The 23,541-nt window shown below is 35.5% G+C and overlaps 1 protein-coding gene across 1 annotated transcript; it reads right to left on the bottom strand.

The window, feature by feature from the left end:
• Nucleotides 1–11,732: 11,732 nt before the first annotated feature.
• On the bottom strand, nt 11,733–13,750 carry LOC113693202 (uncharacterized). Its single transcript, XM_072053563.1, has 3 exons — nt 13,355–13,750; nt 12,531–12,695; nt 11,733–12,242 (listed from the first exon to the last, which is right to left on the bottom strand). The coding sequence occupies exons 1-3, from the start codon at nt 13,748–13,750 to the stop codon at nt 11,733–11,735; spliced, it is 1,071 nt and encodes a 356-aa protein (XP_071909664.1).
• Between the last annotated feature and the right edge of the window lie 9,791 nt (nt 13,751–23,541).

Raw genomic sequence — 23,541 nt, forward strand, 5'->3', positions numbered from 1 at the left:
GCAACTGTCACATATTTGGTGGAGAAGCTGGGCTTTTGTACCAGACCCAGAGACAGGGAAAAAATATAAAGAAAAATTAGAAGCACTTAAATTTCAAGTTTGGCCCAAGTTCAAGTCCGCATCTTCTTTCAAAATAACTTATCAATTTTAATTTTTTTAATTTAGTATTCAGATGTGATATTTAAATATTTGTAAATTTATGTAATGCATTTTGACAATTTTTACATATTATTAAGTATATGATTAATTTGTATTTGTAGTCTCTTATCAAAATTTTAGTTAGAAAATATATAATGATTATTTGGATACATTTTAATGATCATAAATATAATTTATTTATTTTCAAGTATCTCAATTATGTTGGTTAAAATGATTTTAGGTAAATTAATTAGAAAAAGGCAAATTTGATAATTTTAGGAAATATATAGTAGGTATTTAGTAAATTTAATTTGATATTTGTGTTTTTAATGGTATTTTCTATTTTTAGTAATTTTTTTAGATTTTTTGGAAATTTTTATATACTATAATGTGTGTATCACCCGATATTCAACCGATATACCGCAACGGATGTGGAACAACTGAGACCGCGACGCGGCCGTGATCCGCGACGGCGAACCATGATTCCAACCATGGATCTTTTGTCATATTCTATCTTTTATTGATGAGAAAACTGCACTTTTTGAGCACCCAATAATTGTTGGGAGTCCCTTATATTTGTCGTGTGTCACAACCTCTTTAATACCAAGATAATTAGTAATGCTATGCCGCACCTTGGAATTAGTATTGCTGCTAAAAACTATAGCAGATTTGTCCAAGTTTATTTCCTGTCCCGAAGCAGATTTATAGAGTTGCAAAATAGACTCGATATGCTGAGCTTCACGGAGTGTCACTTTGCCAAACAACAAGGTATCATCTGCAAATAACAAGCGAGAAATCTTTGGTCCAGCAACTTTTGCTCGGACACCAGAGATATTACCACAACGATCTGCTTCCTATAATAAACAAGAAAAAGCCTCCGCACAAATGAGAAATACATAAGGGGAGGTAGGATCCCCTTGCCGAACACTATGTTGGGGCTTTAGGTGACCAAACTGATGACCATGAAGTAGAAAGGAGTAGGAAACTGTCGAAATACAACGATAAATAAGATTAACAAAATCTGAATGAAAACCCCTAACATCATTTTCCGAAGAAAAGGCCATTCAACTATCAAAAGCTTTTCTCATGTCCAGTTTGATAGACATGGATCCTTCCTTGGCCGCAACTTTTAACTTTTGGGTATGATTAAGCTCATAGGCAATGAGAATGTTGTCAATAATAAGACACCTTGGTAGGAAAGCAGATTGATAGAGAGAGAGAGAGAGAGAATTTCTGCTAGAACACAACTAAACCTTGTAGCAATGGCCTTTGAAGCTAATCTATAGACGACATTACAAAGACTAATTGGGGGGAATTGAGAAATATTGGATGGGTCGTGGCATTTGGGAATGAGAACTACATATGTGTGATTAATGCACTCATCAAAAGGTCCATTATTAAGAAAAGAAAGAACCCAACGAATAATATCTTGACCGACAATATGCCGGAATTTTTGATAAAAAAATGATCCCCATTCCCATTAAAGATAAGGATTATTGTCAGGATAATCATTCTAGGACAGTTATGTCCATTTCAACAAACTGTTAGTTTGTCTATTCAAGAATGTAAATATAGCATACTCTTTGAGGGTTCCACACATGACGTTGATAACTATGTATATCATGTGATCTCAACTAGTATGTAAATACTATACTAGTACTAGACTACTAGTTAGTAATCAATAGTTAACTAATTATTAATGAGTTAATCTTATATACACTCATAATATATATATACATTATCATAGTTAGATGCATGACAATATGTAAAATTTAAATTTAGATTATGTGTCATGTATCTAACGGTAAAAATGTATACATTGTTAATGTATAGAAGATTAATTCATTATTAATTAGTATTTAGTAATATGTATGTATATAACTATTATATATATAATAAAAATTTTGAAAATTCAGCCTGTAATCAATAATATGATAATATATTTTTAATATCTACTCTCAAACTATTTTACCAAATATTATAATTGGAAATATTTTGATTTTACTGAATTCTATTTTTATAAAATTTGAAATTCAATTTAGATTGGATCGGTCAATTTTTTAGTTTTTCCCTATGTTTGAACACCCCTAGTCTTAGCCTTGAACGTTCTAGAATGGTTGCAATCCTGCCTCTAATTCTTTTGTCAGTACGAGTACTTAGCTAACTGGAGAGGTACTCCGCCATAGAAGCTTAGGTTCTATTTGAATTGTGAGTTTTGGCGCTTTTGGAGGAGAAAGCTTATGTTGCTATATATATTCGGAAACTAGTGATTAGAAATTCGCCTAAGTATAAGCCCAACCTGGACCCATGGTTGTGCCGATAAGAATTCGGACTAAAAGGCCTAATTGGGGCATAATTGGGAAGGAGGCCTACCATAGAGTCTTATATTTGCAAGGTAATTAAGCAATTTAAAACAAGAATTCTTGATTTTTTTTCTTTTTTTTTTTATTGTTTTAGCAGGAAAGGATGGAATTTAAAAAACGGAGAGGTGGAAGGGAAATTTAAATTCAAGACCTTTAAGTCCTTGAATCTTAAAATTATCCACTAGACCAAAACCTCTTTGGCTCTAGATATTATTTGTTATTTAAACATGTTGGAGTATTTTAATAAAATAATTAAATTCTCAATTAAATGTGCATGTTACAAGGAAAATAAATTGGCAAAATTTTCTGCAATTTATAGGTGTTTGAATAGTTTTGAATAAAGACTTATTATGTGAAATTCTAACTTTTCAATTACATTGAGGTTTTGTAACTTACAATTCAAATTAGAATTGAATGGATGTTGACTAAAGAATTATTATGTGAAATTATGAATTTTCAATTATAATAAGTTTTTGTAACCTATAGTACAAATTTCAATGCGTTTTGAATGGCAAATAATTTTAGCATTTACTTGGTGTCTTATTAGTGGTGTAGGTTATGTTTGTCTAACTTTTCTTCACCTATAAATATGTATAGTTGAGATGGAAAAATACTACTACTACAATTTATGTCTTGTGAGTTTAAATTCACTATTTTCTATCACATAATTAGGCAAGAAAAAAGGTGTTTGTAGAGTTATACTCTCCTAATTGTACAATCTAGAAAGAGTGTCAGCAAGTGTGGCTGAACTGTTGTATCCTTGGGATAATAAGCTGGAGATTCTACTGTATCGAAGTTGATTCTTCCACAGAAACTTGAATCACCTTAAAGAAAACGAGATATCTGTGTCTCAACCCTCCATATTTGTGCATTATTATATTATTATTTTAACTATTTTATTATAGTTAATTTTATTACTGTTATAATTATTATTATTATAACTACTGTTAATTTTTCTATTTAACATTTGTATTTTTATTCTAGCGGAACAACAAAACATAAGTAGTGATTATTACTGATATGAAAATCTGATGGTCGCATTTGAAGGTGGCCAGTGCATATGGATTATACATCTAGATTAATACAAACAAACAAGCAACGAATCTATCAACAAAAGTAATTCAATGCATGGATTCTTGACTTTGAACTTCTTTATGGTTTTTGCCTGCACCATCATTAGTGTGAGTGAGTTATCATTGCCTAGTTTTGCTGGTGATGTAACCGATTTTAGAATACAATCAGAAATTCAGCATAATTGAAAAACATTTTATTGGCTCTTTCAGGAAAATTTGTAGGGACTGGGTACGTACAAGGAAACATCCAATGTTATTAAATATGTAATATAGTCATTAAAATTTTTTTGTTTAATTGTCTCTGCTTTTTTGTTGAAAAACTCTTTTTAAATTGTCCCTTTTTATTCATTTTTTTTAATTTATGGCTCTCGGATTCTTCCTGCTGTACATTTCGCTATTGTTTGAGTTCATAATTGAATGTCATACTTTACACTGCTATTAGCGCTTTGTGTTTAATTAAGACTGGACTTGTTAAAAGGCAAAAGTATTACTTCTAACGAGTCATTTGGGATATGAAAATTGGAAAGTGAAAATCAAGACCAACTTAACAAGAACTCAGTTGATTAGGTGATAAAGGTAAAATCTAGAACCAACTTTTTGGTAGTTTGAAAAGTGTTTGAAAGCTTTTGATTTATTCATTACCTTTTTTTGTTGTATAATATAATAAAAAAGTGATCAAACTTGATGACATAAAGTGATCACTTTTGGCCACACCGGGTATAGCTATTAAAAGGTTAATACAAAATTAATAAAAATATGTATAAAATTTTTTTTAAAAAAATTCTTATTATGACGCATTTATTTTTAACTTTACACAGTTTGAGTATAACTTTAGTTTTTTTTTCTTTTAATGTCAAAAAAATATGTAATTGCATAGAACACATACAAATCAGATGAGTATATTCTTAAATGGTTAACTTAGGCATACAGTACTTTTCTCCTTGTAATCTTAAGTACAATGATTTTTGTATAATTATTTTATAGTGTAATGTAAAACGCACAATGATAAGTGACTAATTTACGTAATAATTGTATGATATTTTATATTATTTTTAGTCACTTTAGTTATATTATTGGAAGAAAATGAATCATTTTGGCTATAATTGGTGAAAAATACTTTTAAATAATCAAATGAGATTTTTATCACATTTTATTTGGATTTTGTGTATTTTGACAGTTTTGACACATTTTCGTATTTTGGCTATAACTTGAGCTACAATGATCGGATTGAGATGATTCCTGAACCCATTTGAAGATAAGAGATAGATTTACAACTTTGGTAAAAACATCTGAATCCAGTTTGAAGGTTTTCCAGGTCAAAAAGCCAAAGTACAGAGTCAATTGCTATTGGTTGAAACTGGAACAAGGCATGGAGCAGGTAAGGGTATTTCAGTCATATATCAGCCTACACAGATCCAAATGAGGTGATTCTTGATGCATTGGAAAGATAACTCAAAAGGCTACAACTTTCGTGTTTTAGACATGAGCTGGTTCAGCCTCTAACATCAAGAAAAGATCAGTTGAAGTTGGGCCAAAAACAGAGCAAGTGATCCACACTCGGATCCACTATTCATCCGAACCCTCGGCTGTTTTTAGGTTAGTGGAATCGAGCTCGGATCCATAAGGATCCGAGGCACTGTAGCAGCTCGGATCACTGTAGCAGCCCAGATTACTGCAGCAATCCGGCCGGAATTTGGCCGGATTCCTGGCCGGATTGTGGTCAGAAAAGGCTGCTATGTACGCGTAAAACTCAATTTCACCTCCACCAACTCACATGTGATGCTAGACATGTGAGAAACATTACCAGCTGTAAGGAGAAAGTGTAAAGCTTCATTCCTTGACCATTTTCATCATTAAATAGCCAAATTCATTGCAAGATTGGAGGAGATGGAGAGACATACGGGAGAAGCTTGAAGTTGCAGAAATGTAGCTCTTTCATCTTCCTAGTGTTAGTTTAGCATAGTATAGAGTAGGATAGTTCATCCATTCTTGTTATTAGCTAGATAAAGAAGAAGATAGAGGATGAAGAAGGCAAGGAAGAAAGCTCATCTGACAAGGGTTACATTCCTTCCAAACTCTTTATCTTTTGTACTTGATTCTAAGTTTAGTTAATATACAAGTTTTGGATTTTGTGTTCAATATGTGTCTCTAAAGTTTATGCCTTGGGTTTGGTTGAACTTTCTATAATTGTTAGTATTTATTATTTGGTTATTTGATTGCTATGATTTGAGCAAGTTATTTAGCACTTTGGCTCTTTAAATCATGATTAATCTGGTACCATTGATTGTGATTATCTAAGGTGTTGTTTCTGCAATGAAAATTGAGATTTAACACTAGTTTAAGAAGTGCTAAACATAGGAAGTACACTCAAGAAAGTAGAGGTGCACCTATGTGGTTTTTAGTGATTCATTTCATGTAATTTCATTGAAGAAATGAACTTGTAGCTAATTTTATAACCATGAAAATAGGTATGGATTAGTTATGAGTATAGTTAATTCACTACGAAAGTAGGTTTCACATGTTTAAGGAAATTACACTATAACTAGTCTAGATGTAGTACTCAATGATCCAAATATAGCACTTGCATGAGTAGTTAGGGATACCACAACCTAAGGAGCTTTTATTTGTCATTTTGTATAATTTCAGTAGGTTAAATTTGTTATAATTCATTGATAGTCTAAATAATAGAGAAGCTTTAGTGATACTGGTAATTGTTCACTCTTCCCTGTGGGATCGACCGATATATACCCTAAACTGCTAGTTGATCTGTATACTTGCAGTGAACGGGTGTAATTCGGTTTTTTAACTTGTACGTATGTAAAATACCCGTCACACAACGCACGTACTACCAAACAAGTATAATGAAATTTGGTCAAACTTCATAATATGAAATAGTCACATTAGGTTACAAGTTATACATTTTGTATTCTATGCTAGTCAATTTACTGAATGTTATACAAAACAAAGATTGATTTAACTTGGCAAGAAAAAAGATTGCATAATTCTTCCAACTTAGGAACGCTCAAAAAGTGTTAATGAAACTTCTTCACAAGTTAATCTAACCTCCTTTATGTCTCATCAGTCATGGTTGATCCACCTAACACCAATTCATAAAAAATAATCAAGTTGTACAAGTTGTGGAACTTGCAAAAGTAGGAACAGACAGAGAAATCGAACCTTGGACAAGAACCGGTTTTGTCTCAAAAAGAAATTTTGATCATCTTCTTCAATCATTTTGTCACCACACCGAGGCTTTTAACCATTTCTTGTCAATGACCGATTTCTTGTCCTGTTTTCGTGACTTAATCGTTGCATACTTGAGATTTTTCTTACTTGATTTGATGATCAAACTTCCAATGAAACTTTTATTCTTTTTCTACGAAATTCAATCATCGAAACAAGTGAAAGGAAACTAAAAACTTCTAACATTAAATCACATGTGCTTAAACATTAACGTATGAAAGATTTTCATCCTTAATGCTATTGTTTTAAGCCAAACATGATTTAAAATCACTTGAAATGGCCACAAAATATAGTCCATAAAATGCTATTATCAACTCCTCCACACTTTAACCTTTGCATGTTCTCAAACAATCAAAAAGCAATGTCAAAAGTTTAAGAGATAGGAATGTACACACTTACTTATTCAAATTCATTTCATTTAACAATAAGAAACACCCTTATAATTTCATCAATATTTCAAGTACTCATATATCAAGCTAAACAAAGATTATTGTATGCCTAAGATAACATATTCGACTCATTCCTTTATCTTCAACTGGAATATAACAGTGAATGACCCGCAATAGCTATGTGAAATACAGTTTTCCCAAGTCATTCTCCAAGTTCTTGCCATGATAAAATTCCTGCATATAAGTAGAGGGGTTCTTATTACTTTTGCATATATTCTAGTGCTCCTTAGGGAAATTGTCTTTTGATGTGACAAATGATATTTTTAGATAAAGATTGTCAGTCACTCAACAACTGCCCACTCAAATACCATTTGACACGAAGATCAACACTTTTAGATGAACACCCCGATTACTTAATACAAGAGTTCTTGGAACTAGAAACTCACTCTTATTCATTATTTTTTTCTTTTTTCTTTTTTTCCCTTTTTTCCTTCTTCTTTTTTGCTTCTTCTCTTTTTCTTTTTCCTTTTTTTTTAAATCCCCTCGTACAAAAATTAGGCTAAGAACTAAGGAGAATAACTAGAAGATAATTGTACTCACATAAACTATACATATCCCCCAACCAACATAATCAAGAGAAAATAAAGAAAGTCATCAAACATGCACTTATAGGCACAATTTTTTCTTCTTAACAAGGTATAGTTTCCTATTTTACAATTCATCATCATAGTCAAGGTGTTCCAAATTATTAAAATCATGAATTTTTCAAAGTAAGTGCACAATTTCTTCCAAAATTAGGGAACTAATTTAGTCACTTAGCACTATATTTAAGGTAATTGGACATCATTTTTCAAAATTTTTGAAGAATTTTTGAAAAATTGTAATAGAGTTTCCCCTTATAAAAGAATCAAACTCCCTGTCAACAACCCAATTAATCGCAAGTCCAATCATCATAAAAACTCTTGATCATGTATGTCCATGGCCATTCAATTACCAAAAACCAATTTCCTTATTGCAAATTATTTAGTTGTTGTTAATCAATAAAATTGAGTAACAATGATATAAAAGAATGAATGGAACGTAAGGAATAGACACACGAGAGTAGTGATGTACTTGGGTGGATTTTTGTTGTTGCATTTCATGAATTATATGAACTAGTATTTATATTTTCACTCTAGAGTACGAAGAATGATGTTAGTTACAATCAATTCATCATGAGAATGAGTCTTCATTAACTTTGAAAATGAATCCCTTGAGACAAGAGTAATTAGCAAGAGAATGATCATTTCACTTGTATTCTTGACCATTACTAGAATCTACACCTTAGAATTTTATATTCGTAATTTCTCCTCAAGAATTTCATCCACATGTTCAGCTTACAATTCTAGCGTGTTTGACATAGTCACTTTTTATTGTCTAATTTGTTTGCCGTCTAAATATTAGAGTGAAGTAAGGAACTAGTGATTGAATTTCAAGTTTCTTATGGGATCAACCCTTACACTCCTTACACTGTAGTTACGACATGTATAATTGCAGAGAACGGAAGTATTTGGAATTAAATTTGAGTGCATATTTAAAACCCGTCAAACCACATGTTTTATTACTATTTATCATATACTTTGAACGAATTAAATATAAATATTGTTAAAAAATTCTTTATTTATGTATTTTTTATGAATTATGACTTGTTCATGTATAGTTTAATGATGTAGTTTCGTGAATGTTAAATTAGTTTTACAACTTAATAATTATAGTAATTGTATTAAGAAAATTGAAGAGTAATAAGTGAGTTTGCATTAAACTCGATTAAGGTTTAAAACTCGAATATTTTGTGAGTCAAGTATAAAATTCACATTTATCAACCTGAAACTCATAGCTCAAATCCCAAAAGTGTTACAAATAAAATGAATTGAATATGAATTTATGAAAGCCCAGTTCAGATGGGCCGAAGCAGTCAAATTAATTACCAAATGACCTATTATTATATTCCCAAAAGTACTCCATCGGTGAAGTACGAATTGAACTACTGAAGCCCATGTTAAAGCATCAACTCAATTCTACATGGTAAGTGATAAATCAACCATAATATTACCCTACGCAACAACATGGAGTTAAGAACCCACCGAACAAGAAGTATAAGTATTTTTCCCTTCAGTAGTCTATGGATCATGCACACACTCGTTTCCCTCTTGATGCCAAACCTTTCGTTAAATTCCCTTGCGTTCCTCGTCACTTGGAACTATGACTACAAACGAACCAAAACGCTCCCGAACCACTTGATCAATATCGAGCTCAACTTGAACTCGAGCTCAAAATATTAAACTCGTTAACTCGCAAGTCGGCTCACGAACTCGAGTATATATATATATATATTTTTTAATTTTAATAGTAAAATTACATATGCATTCTTAATATTTTATTATTTATTAAGAAAAAAATATTATTTTATTTATTTTTAAAAAAAATAATAATTATTTTTTATTTTTTTTGAGCTCGAGCTTGGTTTGAACTCGAGTTTTAAATTGTCAGCTCGTCGAGCTCAAACTTAAGTTCGAATTTAATAAAACTAAGTCAAAACTCGACTCGATTAGCCCAAAACTAGACTCGACTCAACTCAGTTGCAGCTGTACTTGGAACACAACATGAAACTCATAGCTCGAATCTAAAAAACGTTACAAATTAAATGAATTGAATCTAAACTTAAGAAAGCCCAACTCAAATGGCCCGAAGCAGTCAAACTGATTACCATATGACCTATTATAATATTCCCAAATCCCAAGTGTACTCCATCAATGAAGTATGAATTGAACTACTGAAGCCCATGTTAAGGCATCAAACAAGTTCTGTCAATTCTACTTGATATGTGATAAATCAATTATAATATTACCCTACACAGCAACATGGAGTTAAGACCTCACTGAACGAGAAGTATAAGCAATTTTCCCTCTAGTAGTCTATGGATCATGCACACACTCGTTTCCCTCTTGATGCCAAACCTTTCGTCAAATTCCCCTGCGTTCCTCGTCACTTGGAACAAAACAATTTGCGTTGTTTGATTTGAAAAGAAAAGAATGGGAAAAATATCCCATGTGCGTTGTTTTTTTTTTAGGGCTACAATAATATATGAAGTACGACTCTCCTTTTCTTAAAACAAGATCAAAATATCTCTTTAAGTCCCTTAATAATATTTTTACTATATTTAATCACATACTCTCAACTATTTAATTATGACGAGACCTAAAATAATATTAATTTTTTTATTGGGGTATTACATTTGGTGTTCTGTATTTCCGTCAATTTGGCTTATTTCATTTGTCTTCAGAACGGTTGTTGCAAGTTCTTTGAACTTCTTTTTTATTCATGCATGGTCAATTAGCCATTGGACCATGAACATTTGGGCATGTAATGGTACCAAGCTGAGCTAAGGAGAATGAATTGAAATTGACAAAGCTGAATTTGCTAATGGAACTTGATAATAATTCCCAATGGTAACAGGATTAGTAGAAAAACAACTCGAAGCTCATATATTGATATTAATTGAAGAAGTTACAGAAATGGGCAGCAAAAGAAAGAAGATGAATAAGAAGGGAGGAAACTTGGGAGGGGGAAAGAAGATTGGGAATGGTCCCAAATCTGACAAATAACAAACATTCACTAGTCTTTTACAATAGCAAATCTCCTTATATAAATCTGCTAAGCCAATAACTAACTTCTAAAAGTTATAATCACATTAAGATACGTGTCCTCCATTGTTTTCAAGCTGTTGTAGGACCACAGCTGCTGCCTTCACATTGCTAAGTTGATTTTCCCAAAAAAGGTGTGCTTCCAGAATCACGCTTTCATCCACTTCTTCTTCTTTTGTGATCACGCCTTCTGATTCCAGTATCACGCCTTCTATTTCTTTGCTCTTAGTTCAATTCTATTCCATGACAATAGCTCCCTCTTCAAAACAATCTTGCCCTCAAGATTGAAATTCTGGAAACCTTCGCTCAATATCCTCTGCGTCTTCCCAAGTAGCTTCTGTGAGAGAGGCTTCCCACCATTGCACTAGCCATTGTACTATTGCTGCATTCTTTTTCTTAAAAATTCTTCTATCTAGCACTATCAGTGGCTCTATCCTCAGTGTCCTTTCTCGTCTGTGCCTGGCAGTTGAAGTACAGGAACTACCTTATGTCCCACCATCCTCTTTAATTGGGAAACATGAAAGATTGGATGTATCCTTAATTGTGCTGGTAACTAGAGTCTGTAGGCCACCTTTCCTATCTGTTGCACTATCTGGTAGGGTCCCAAGTACTTGGCTGATAACTTAGAGTTGCCCATCATCTCTACCGAGTTTTGTCTGTAAGGTTGTCGCCTAAGGTATACGCAATCACCAACCTCAAATTCCCTCTCAGATCTCTTTTTGTCCGCATACACTTCCATTCTGTTCATTGCTTCCTTCAAATTCTTCTTGAGTAGCTCATCTATCCTCTGTCTATCCTTCAAATGGTCTGCAACAGTGGCTACCTTAGAGTGTGAGTATGAGCCTAAGGCCAAGTTTGAGGGGGGGAGGGTTCCATTCCATATAGAGCCTCAAAGGTGCTCATCTGAATGGCAGTATGATAAGTTGTGTTATACCACCACTCTGCCAGAGATAGCCCTATGTTCCACCTCTTTGGTTTCAAATGAGTCATGCACCTTAGATACATTTCCAACACCTGATTCACCCTCTCAGATTGTCCATCAGTCTGAGAGTGGTATGCAGTGCTTAGACATAATTCAGTTCCCAATAGTGTGAATAATTCTATCCAAAATTGACTAGTAAAAATCTTATCCCTATCAGATAACATTCTTAGTGGCACACCATGCAGCTTGCAAACCTGATCCAGGAAGACTCTGGCCACTGTTGGGGCATCAAAAGGATGTGTTAAACTAGTAAAATGAGCATATTTTGTGAATCTGTCCATTATTACCATAATAGTGTCTTTCCTTTCTGAAGTAGGTAGTTCTTCAATGAAGTCCATAGTGACATGACTCCATGAGTACTGAGGTGAGTACTGATTGCAGGAGACCAGGATCAGCAATATGCTCATCCTTGCACTTCCTACAAGTATCACACTACAACACTATAGCCTTGATCTCCTTGTACATTCTTGGCTAGTGAAATAGCTGTTTGGTTCTCAGGTAACTGGCTTGCACCCCAGAATGTCCTCCTAGCTGGGAGTCATGGATAGTAGTAATTATTTTCCTCCTAATTCCTCCTTCCTTCCTACCATTACTCTTCCCTTATATTTGACTATTCCATCCTGGTAGGAGTAGTCCTATAGGGAACCAGGTGTGAGTACCAACTTCTTGATCATCTTCTGAACCTCCTCATCTCCTTGGAAGCTCTCCATCACCTCCCTTACCCATTCAGGGATAGCACAGGTCACCTCTGCATACTCCTCTTCTTCCTTGTTTGTTCTCCTGGATAGTGCATCTGCAACAACATTTTTCCTTCCCTTTTTGTACTAAATTTCATAATTCAACCCCAGCAGCTTAGTGAGCTCCAGTGATCTGTTCTGATAATGAACTGGCCACCCTCTAAGTAGTGCCTCCATTTGGTGACTGTAGTAACCAGTGCCTGTAACTCATTTTCATAGATGGACAGCTCCAGATTCTTTGCCTCCAAACTCTAACTCGAGTATGCTATAGGTCTCCTTTCCTACATAAGCACAACTCCTATTCTACCATAACAAGCATCAGTTTCTACAATGAAAGGTTTACCAAAATCTGGTAAGGCTACTATAGGGGTGCTGCACATAGCCATCTTCAACCCTTAAAATGTCTCCTCAGCCTCCTTATTCCAGTGGAATCCACCTTTCTTCAGTAGTGAGGTAAGGGGTTTGGCAATGGATCCATAACCCCTCACAAATTTCATGTACTATATAGTCAATCCCAAAAATCCCTTCAGTTGTTTCACATTTTCAGGTTTTGGCCAGTTCACTGTACCTTCAATTTTCTTAAGATCTGCCCGCGCTCCCTCAACAATGATTATGTGGCCTAAGCATTCAATCAGAGTTTGAGCAAAGCAACACTTACTCTTCTTAGCATATAATTGATGTTGTCTTAACATGTTCAGTACTTCTACTACTTATTTGAGATCATTCCCCATTGTAGAGCTGTATGCCAAAATGTCATCAAAAAACACAATGACATTCTTCCTCAGCTGCTCCTTGAAAACCTGGTTTATTAAACTCTGGAATGTAGCAAGGGCATTAGTCAATCCGAATGGCATGAACTTGAATTCATATAGCCCCTGGTGAGTCTTAAATGCAGTCCTATGTCTGTCTTCCACTTTGACTCTAGTTTGGTGATAGCCTGCCCTCAAATCTATCTTGGTAAAGTACTTAGATCCATGCAACTCATCAATTAGCTCATCAATCAGTGGCATAGGGAACTTGTCCTTCATTGTGATTTCATTGGGCTGCCTATAGTCCACACAGAACCTCCAACTCCCATCCTTCATCTTGACCAACAACACCGGTGAGGCAAATAAGCTACTGTTAGGTTGAATAATTCCCATCTGTAACGTCTCTTTCACCAGTTTTTTATCTCAGATTTCTGCACATAAGGGCACCTGTAAGGTCTGATCTGAAAAACTTTGGCCTCTTTCCTCAATGGAATTCCATGATCATGACTCTTGGGGGGGAGGCAATCCTTGTTGCTTAGCAAATACATCCCTGAACCAGTTTAGAATCTCTTCCATGCCTGTTGGGATCCCTTTTTGTCCTACCTGTCCTTCCTCTACCATGGTTAAGTAAGCAGTAAATCTATACACCTGTTTCCTCTTCCATTTGGCTAATTTGCTCCCCTTGATAGTTGTGAGTTTCAAGTCTGTGACGACCCCACCTCCCCCTAAGGTTTAGCGAGTCACCTGCCCAACTCTCGCCAAGACTCACTCACTCGTACTTTGAGAAATTAACTTACATCCATAGAGCAATAAATAATATCACAATTCAAACTTATAATATACATTGATGCTCGATTCAAAATACAAAACTCCTTCACACTAAAATAACAATTCAAGTACAAATCACCCTAGCCAAGTGATAGCGCGAGTACAATTCAAAATTCAAAACATCTAAACTATGCTAGTCTGTACACGTCTCACGTCTCACTCGTACCCCCTATAAGGAAAACAAAACTAATGGAGTGAGCTGAAACTCAGTGATGTTCCGAATATCAAATTGACTATCAAATAACGTAGAAGTAGCACAATAGTAAAATAGTGAACAAACAAGTTAAGAAATAAGTAATAATACTTCATATAACCAAACAATAAATATTTCACATTTCACATATAAGGATACAGTTGCTCATATATTGGCTCCACCATAACTTGATCGATTGGCAGTTGACACTCCGTCAACTTTCAAGTAAGGTAACTAGTCCAGTAGAACACCACTTAACTCCAATCTCCGTCCACCGACCAAACCTCTTATCGGGTCCAAACTCCACAATAAACACAGGTGGTAATACTCAATTATATCGATTAGTCGAGGAGATAACACTCCACTTGACATCACTAACTACCTAGGGTTCATTATCTAATCGACCAGGCTCTTGCTGACTCGATTCGACTAACTAACCACAGGGTTTCTGGAATTCCAGGCCAGATACAATTCATATGCATGTATATCAAATCAATTGAAATCGATGAATAAGGATAAATCACATTAGGGCAAGTGCGATAAAGTACACTCTTGCCCTATCAATTCACTTATGTATCATGTAATCACATTGGTCAAGTGTTCAACACAAATGTCAAATTCAATCAGATATTTGGAAGCACTCACCAAAATGTAGTGCTTCTAATGATCACGTCTAGGTTGTACTCCTGGCTTGGAGTCCAAATCTGAGATAAAATATTGTTTAAGAACTTTGGAAATCGACTAAGATTCGAAACTTAAACGTTTCGTTTAACAAGAATCAAGTAATTGAAATTCATTTAGAAAATATTTGTAAAACTCTTGCTCGCTTTTCAAACTGTGAGACTTGGTAGCAATTATACCTAGAAATACCATTTGAGTCGAAAGAACGAGGAAAAACGTATTTCTATTAGTCATTATTTCCATTTTTGCAAAGGTACAAGGTCGGCCAAGTTCTAACTTATATATCTCGATAAAAGAAGATGCAAATATCCTTGATGGTTCAAGTGGTATTCGTTCTCAAATCTTTACGCAAATCGCGAGTATATCTACCTAGCTTTCGAGCGCAAATTTGGGCAGCACGCCCTTTGTATTTACCTATTTTTCAGCCATTTATGGCTTCATTCTTTTCCTCAATCAGTCCCAAAATCACATGCGAAGAGTCTCATTACAATAGCCGTTCAATAGGCTCAACGTCATACAATTACAAAACCATGCTACAGAAATGACCGGAAATAAGGTTTAAGGCAAAAAGAAAAAAAAATGTTCGATGTTTCTTAGCGTATCGGTCACAATCAAAGATACACTTATCAGATTGGGGTGCAATTTATATCATTTGGAAGGTAAGACAAAGGGCTGCAACTTTGATGAAGACCACTCAATCTAGTTCATAGTGTATCCAAGTCAAATTCATCGTTTACAGAACCAGAATTTCACCGTCAGGCTGGTTAACAGCACTGCATTCAGCTGACAATAACTCAGGCTACAAAAGTCTGATTGAAGTGTTTTCGGAGGTGTTGGAAAGCTAAAACATAGCACTACAACTTTTGTGTTTTGACCAAATGCTAATTCAATACGGATCAAGGTGAAAAAATGCGGCCAGAATGGTGAAATGTCAAAATTGTCCACAGAGCTCTACCTATGGCAGTCAAGGGTATTTTTGTCTTTTCACATGATACAGTGCTCAGATTGAGCTGAAATTTTGTAGGCACATCATTTCCTACAACTTTCATGGTTTGAGCTAAGTCTAATTCGGCCTCCATCATGACCAAACAGAACCGGTCAGAACAGGGTAAGATGAAAACCCAAATCTGGAATTTAGTGATTTTAAAGTGTAAACTTCACCTTTCTAACTTAAACCACTACTACAACTTTCTATACAAGATTATATACACTATATACCATCCAAACAACAAGAAATATAAGTGAACCATTCAAAACCCTAACTCAAAATTTCAGCACCACAAGCATCAAAACCCCTTAACTAGGTATCACAAGGTAAGAATACAAGTTACTACATAACTTCAACAAGACTAAGGGAAAGGAGGAAGATGAACAGCCATAATACCTCAATAAAAGGCTTGCAAGAGATATCTTTCACCTCTCCTTGAAAAATTTAGCTTCCCAAGCTTCCTAAGCTCCTAATTGAGAAGTTAATCGGATTAGTTTCCTTGATTTCTCACTCAAATGGCTTAAGCTCAAGATGAAATGGAGTTTTCTTCCTCTTGCTCTCTCCCTCAAAGCTCACGGCTGGAATGCTGAAATGAGGAGCAATGTGAGTGATTTTTGGTGATAAATATGGAAGAAATTGGTTGGTCAACAACCTTTAGATGACCGCCACTTGTCGCCATGAGATTAACTCTCAAATTTTTTTCTTTTCCTTGTGTTTTTTTAGTCAATAATTTCAGCCACTATGAGCTAAGAAAGGGGCTGATATTTTGCACTAATTTCAATGATGTTTCATGGTAAGAAAGTGGTGGTCAAGTGGTGTGTTCAATCGGTAGTAAATGATACCCGTCGGTTCGAGTCGATTTTCCTTCAATCGCATATACTAGGGTTTTATCTTATATTTCACTAACTTATTATTATCACTTCTAATCACACACTTAATATCATCTAAAACTCACTCTTAATCACCAAATTTAATACTCACTCCTTACCGAATAGTCACACTACGAAAAGGTGTAAAAACCCTAATTTGCGATAACTTGAAAATGAAAGGGAAAACCCTTAATTCTATGTTCATTTGCACTTATTGTGGCGTGATTGAATAGTAAGGCTATTATAAAGTAATAATTTTCCAAATAAAAGGGAATTTTTAAGGAAAATATTAGGAATTTTACAAGTCCTCACAAGGTCCCTGGATTCTCTCTTCAATTTCACCTTTTTCCTTCCTTTGCAAAACCTCATGCTCAGTCCCTTGAAATCAAATTCAATGGGGTTGCAGCTGGCTAGCCAATCAACCCCCAACACCAAGCCACAGCTCCCTAACTTCAAAGTGTTAAAGTTATGCTGGAACTCATACCCCTGCATTTTCCATTCCAAAGGCTTGTTGAGCTGTCTGGACTCCAACCTTTTCCCCAATAGCCACTCTAACTCTCAGTGGAGCTTTTGTTACCTGTAATTGTAGGTATGTAGCTAGTCTCTCATCTAGGAAATAATGTGTTCTACCACTGTCCACTAATATTAGGACCTCCTTGCCCCCCTGAGTTCCTTTAAGCTTGAATGTTCAGTGTCCATTTCCTCCAGCTAGGGTGTGGATAGATGCCTGTGTTTTCTTATTACTTATCCCACCTTCAATGCAATCAAGAACTCTTACCCTTCATCTCCTACTTCCTCAATGACCTCAACTAAATCATCCCACTCATCCTCCAAGATGTAATGTATTTGGGCTTGTTTGTAGACATGGCCTAGTGTGTATGGTTTTGCACACTTATAGCACAACCTCCTTACCCTCCTGTAACTAAACTTTGAGGAGGTAATCTTCTTGAACTGGTCTGTTGTAGTAGCTTCTACCCTATTCCTTCTGTTATTATTGTTTCCAGGGTTCTTAGGTTTGTCATTAGACCATTTGTATCTCATCTGTGTTGCAAGATTCTGTCTGTTAGTCACCTGGGTATTTGAATTTGGTGGGTATTTCTGAGTCATAATTCTCTGTGTCTTCCTTATAGCTTCCAAGTTCTTTTCCTGTAACTTAGCAGCTTCTATGATATCTGCTAGGGTGAGAGGTTTAGCCATTTTCGCCATACTTACAATTTCACTTTTCAATCCACATAGAAAACTTGATTTGTAATATGAATCGAGTTGGCCAGGAAATAATGGCATTACCAGTGGTTTCAGCAGTTCGAATTTCTCCAGCTAGTCAATTACACTCCGAGTATGTGTCAACTTGTTGAATTCTTCTATGGTCTCCTCTGATGTCCCTCCTTCAAATCTCTCACACACTGCCATGGACAGTTTATCCCAGGTAACCGACTCTCTCCCATGATACATCCCATAAAACCATATGTCTGCCTTGTCTCTGAAGTGTAGCTGAGCCATATCAGATTTCAATCCTTCTTCCGGCCCCTGGATCTTGAAGTATTTATTGGCCCTCTTGACCCACTCTCTGGGATTATCCCCATCAAACATAGGAAAATCTAGCTTAGGTAGCCCGGCTCCTCCTTTCCCTTCTATTTTCTCAGGTTTCCCTTTAACCAGGTCCAACTTCTGTTCACCTCCAGAGCTGCTACCTTCCCCTATTCTCCCTTAATCATTCAACTTGGCCATCATCTGAGCCATCATACTCATCATACTTCTGATCCAAGTTTTTAGTAGTTTTCTCAATACTCTCCTGCTTGTGGTCCATGGCTCTCATAGCTTGTTTCAGTCCATCATTCTTATTGGCGAACGTTCTCATGGCACTCCCCAGCTCAATTAGATCTTTCTTCAACATTTCTTCCTGAGTTTTAGTCATCCCATTGGCTCGTAGTTAGCTCTGATACCACTGTAATGGTACCAAGTTGAGGTAAGAAGAATGAATTGAAATTGACAAAGCTGAATTTGCTAATGGAACTTGATAATAATTCCCAATGGTAACAGAATTAATAGAAAAACAACTCGAAGCTCAAATATTGATATTAATTGAAGAAGTTACAAAAATGGGCGGGAAAATTAAGAAGATGAATAAGAAGGGAGGAAACTTGGGAGGGGGGAAAGAAGATTGGGAATGGTCCCAAATTTGACAAATAACAAACATTCACTACTCTATTACAATAGCAAATCTCCTTATATAAAGCTACTAAGCCAGTAACTAACTTCAAAAGGTTAGAATCACATTAAGACACATGTCCTCCATTGTTTTCAAGTTGTTGCAGGACCACAGGTGCTGCCTTCACGTTGATGAGCTGATTTTCCTAGAAAAGGCGTGCTTTCAGAATCACGCCTTCGTCCACTTCTTCTTTTCTGATCACGCCTTCCATTTCTTTGCTCTTAACTCAATTATGTTCCATGACAGGGCAGCGAACCTGGCCATTTATTCTATTGTAATTAACTACCTCGAGACGTTCATGACATTGTGGGGAAAACAATATCAGAAACCAAAATAACAAAACAAATTACAAGTTCTTTGTTTTTGCAAAAATAAATGGGGATTCATTTTAACTTCTGTTATCACAAGAAGCAGCCAGCGGCTTGTAGGGTTCAATTTGGACATGAGATGAGCCTATCATTAACCCCATTTCGCAGAAGCTTGTAGAGTTCTTTCCTATATCGAGAAAAAAAATCTGTTGATGATCTGAATAAATAGACAACAGTGGTATTAGGATTATGACACTACAACAAAAATGGCTTTTCCTAACATACATATGAGGACACTTGATGATTTGTGTCATTATAGCACTTCTATCATTACACTTGTTATCAAATCAATAATTTATACTCTTTTTTATTTTATTTTATCTGATATAAGAATAATAATGTGTCTTTAAACTACCTATCAGGACACTTGAAAAAATGTGAGATGCACCAAAAAAAAATTAGAACACAAAATGGCGTCGTTTGATTTTGGTGGAAGATTGCTTTGCCAAAACACTTAGTGAAATTTCAAAACCTCATTTTGCCTGCTGAAATTTTGCTTCTCTTATCTCTCTCTCTCTCTCTCTCTCTCTCTCTCTCTCTCTCTCTCTCTCTCGGCAAATTATCTGTCAAAACTCTTGGCCAAAATTTTGCTTTCCCCAAAGAGTTTTTTCTATTGAATCTCTCCGCAATCAAACTACCCATGTTTTCCCATTGAAGATATGTAATTACATGATAAATTTTTGCCCTAAATTGATTTTTCTTGGTTGTCTGCCTAAATCTGAAATACGAATTTTGCCCTCCTTCTCTCTCGGCCAATTTCCTCTCCTTTTCTCCCTATCTCTGCCGTCCTGTCGCCCCATCGAATAGGACGAGTTCAGATTCTCCAGAAATTATTTCTTAGCAAAAGAATTAGGCAATTCCGGTAAGGAATCCCACAAGCTCGCAGATATCGATGTCGTCGATGAACAGGTTATACTCTGCAGTTTTTCTATATGTAAATTTTAATTGGTGGTTTCCTATAAAAAAAAAAGTTAACTTTTTGGGCCTTTTCCTTACTAAATAATGTAGGATCTAAGGGACGCCCTGGCCAATATTGAGCAAAAACATGAGAAAGAAATTGATGAATTAATCAAAAGTTACAAGAACTCGTATTAAGAGTGGGTTTGTGAGTTAAGCTGCGGCGGGATATAAATATATATGTAGTGTTTTTTAATTATTTTTGGGAACGTATTGATTTAGACTGTCAATGTAGAAATGTTTGGTACTAATTTTAGATTATGCTGGATAATTAACAGGTGTGGATTTGGGCTTGAAGATTTTGCTTCGACTGCAAAAACTGAGTATTCTGTTGTTGTACTCAATAGTTATCTTTAGTCCATAAACCTCAAGCAGGTACGTCAACTTCACCACCCCTATATGCTTTGTATTCTATTTCAGTCTAGGATTTTTGTTGAAGTTTCAGCTAATTTCCAGAGTTTTAAGTTGATCATTGCTGATAAAGCCGTAGAATGATTAGGCTTTACAAGTCATAGCTTGCTTTATTTGCTACCCGTATGTAGACTTGTATAATTTACTTTAATGCTTGTAATCACTGGGAACTGATTCAGTTTGTTGAGTGTTATAAGAAGTACTGGTAGGCTTTGGCAATATAGGTGTCTATGAATAATAAGTCTTACATGATATTTGAGAGGCTTGAGTCATGGGGATTGTTGCTTCTGATGCATCTGTGATCTTGAATTGATAATACAATTAGCACTAGTTTATCATGCTATTTGGATAGTAGTTAAAAGTTATCTTTTCATGTGAGAGAGTATATAGACAAAATGCCAAAACTTTAATTTGTCTCCTTGTCGTGGTTGCCTTTGGTGAGGTTCTGACCTGATTTTGCATGAACAAAAGTCTCAGCCAGGAGATAATCCTTGAATCATATAGTTATTCTGATATCAAAGGGAAGCAAAATAGTTCTCTCTATTATGCTTCATTGAATCCCTGAAATAGCATGTTAAACTCATAAATTCCAGATTCTGCTGCCTGTGATTTCACTTTCACTCCAGTTTTCTATTCTGCATCACTGGAAAGAAAGTATAGCAGCTTATACTGAATCAACTCCTTTGACCTGTTGTCTTGCAAGATATCTTTCCCTCATTTGCTTCCATTCATCAAAGACAAGACCTTCTCGAAGAGCTCTTAGACCTTTGTCCTCTGGAGGAGGCCTTTTGCATACCTCAAGCTTAGCCTCAGCCTCAGCTAGTTAACGATTCAGTTTTTCGAGTGCAGGGATAAGATGATCAGGCTCCAGGAAAATAACCCGCAGAATCTGTTCAACTACAACTTGATCCCTTTGCTCATCAAACAGCTCTGGTACATAATCCATGTCACCTTTTACTTTCAAGCTCATGATCTTGAGCTTGACCCTGCTCTTTAGACCATCCAGCTTGTCATTGGACTCTGGAGGCTCCAAAAACTTGAAAATATTTCTTAGAGATGACTTCTATTTTGAACTTAAAATAGAAGTCATGTTTTTTGGAGTATATATGCTTGCTTTTAGTGGTCAACTTTAGTGTTTTCTGATCTGTATTTAGAATGTATCAACCACTTGCTTGACGATAGCCCATTGCCTGCTAACGAGACTTCTTCATCAGTGCTTGTTGTAACTTTTTCCAGTACACACTCACTAAATGGAAAAGGATCTACAGGAGGTGGAAAACTGAGTGGAAATGGTGAAGTAGAGAAGGGCTGCTAACGCTAATTTCCTCAGATGCTCCTGGACTTTAGGTGTTGTAACCTATATTTAGACTTTTTTTTTATGATCAGTAGGTAGGTTGCAACAATATGTACTAATTTCCTGGATTCCTTTTTAACTGCTTATACATTTTTTCTACATTTCAACCAGATCATTTTTGGAATTGTAATGCTTCAACACTTTGTTTTCTTTGATTAATTATCCACCAGTTCTTTCCTATGATTTCCACGTTTGTGACCCCAATGGCCGCTGGTACCTGGCTGATAGTGGCTCTGTTCCTGGGGACCTTTTACTTCTCACAGGCAAGGCTCTCAACCATGCTACAGCTGGTCTAAGGCCTGTGGCTTCACATCGCTCTGCATTGGATATCCCTCCAGGAACTTCTAGTGGCGGAAGGTAGATATTGGTGCTTAAGTGTAATTTGACAGTTGCCCAAGAATGTCGTAGGTTGAAGAAATTTCTCAACTGATCAGTACACTTCGCCCTGCAGGACATCTCTCGTCTTTAGGCTCATGCCACAAGGCGATGCAATACTTGATTGTTCACCAATTGCAGCGGCTGGTCATGTCATTCCTCAGAGTTATGTGCCAATCTTTGTAACCCAGTTTATGGATGCTATAACAGTACTTGTTATGTGCCAATCTCTGTAACCCAGTTTATGTGTCAATCTCTGTAATCCAGTTATGTGCCATCTCTGTAACCCAGTCATGTGCCAATCTCTGCAACCCAGTTTCGATTAGCTATGTTAGTAATTGTTGCTAACTCTTAGTTCAATAAATGATATTTGAGCATTAGCTTTTGTTTTTAAATTACTACATGCATTATGTTCTTTGAGATAATTTTACAAGTCCTTTGGGTATCTGATTGACAGAATGCATAGCAGGGAGCACAACTAGGTTGCTTCTTTATTTAAAAACAAAAAAAAAAAAAAAACTCCGGACTGTTAAAAGTGTCAGCATAGCTCAACAACTTCAACAATATCTTGACACTTTCGATTGTTAAGAAAATGGATTTTTGTTGATAGATGGGATGCTATAATAGCATAGTTTTCCTGACATCTTTGAATAGTACGAACCTATCCCCACATTGGAAGGGACAACACTTGTCCGAAGTGTGAGGAAATGTAAAGTGTTAGCTTAGATTATATATACTGACACTTTTGAATGCCGTTAAAGGTCATTTTTGTTGTAGTGTGACCTTACAGCAAGTACCAAAAGGGCAAAAAAAAAAGAAAAGAAAAAATAGGGTTCTTATTCCCTCGAAAGTGTAAAATTTAAGGTTGACTCAGTTGTTGTGGACTAATCATACTTGTACCTTATTTTGTTTTAGAGTCCAATTGTAAGCCTGTGATTGGACCTATTCCAG

This window comes from Coffea arabica, chromosome 6c (assembly GCF_036785885.1).
Source record: "Coffea arabica cultivar ET-39 chromosome 6c, Coffea Arabica ET-39 HiFi, whole genome shotgun sequence".
Classification (NCBI taxonomy): Eukaryota; Viridiplantae; Streptophyta; class Magnoliopsida; order Gentianales; family Rubiaceae; genus Coffea; species Coffea arabica.

Bases quoted from the DNA above. Each gene is read 5' to 3' on its own strand.
- LOC113693202 (XM_072053563.1), bottom strand. From the start codon at position 13,750: ATGGGAATTATTCAACCTAACAGTAGCTTATTTGCCTCACCGGTGTTG. The intron at 12,696-13,354 runs GCATACAGCTCT...TATGAAATTTAG, and splicing joins TGTTTTTTGATGACATTTTG to TACAAAAAGGGAAGGAAAAA. The intron at 12,243-12,530 runs GTACTCACACCT...TCCTGCAATCAG, and splicing joins AGAAGATGATCAAGAAGTTG to TACTCACCTCAGTACTCATG.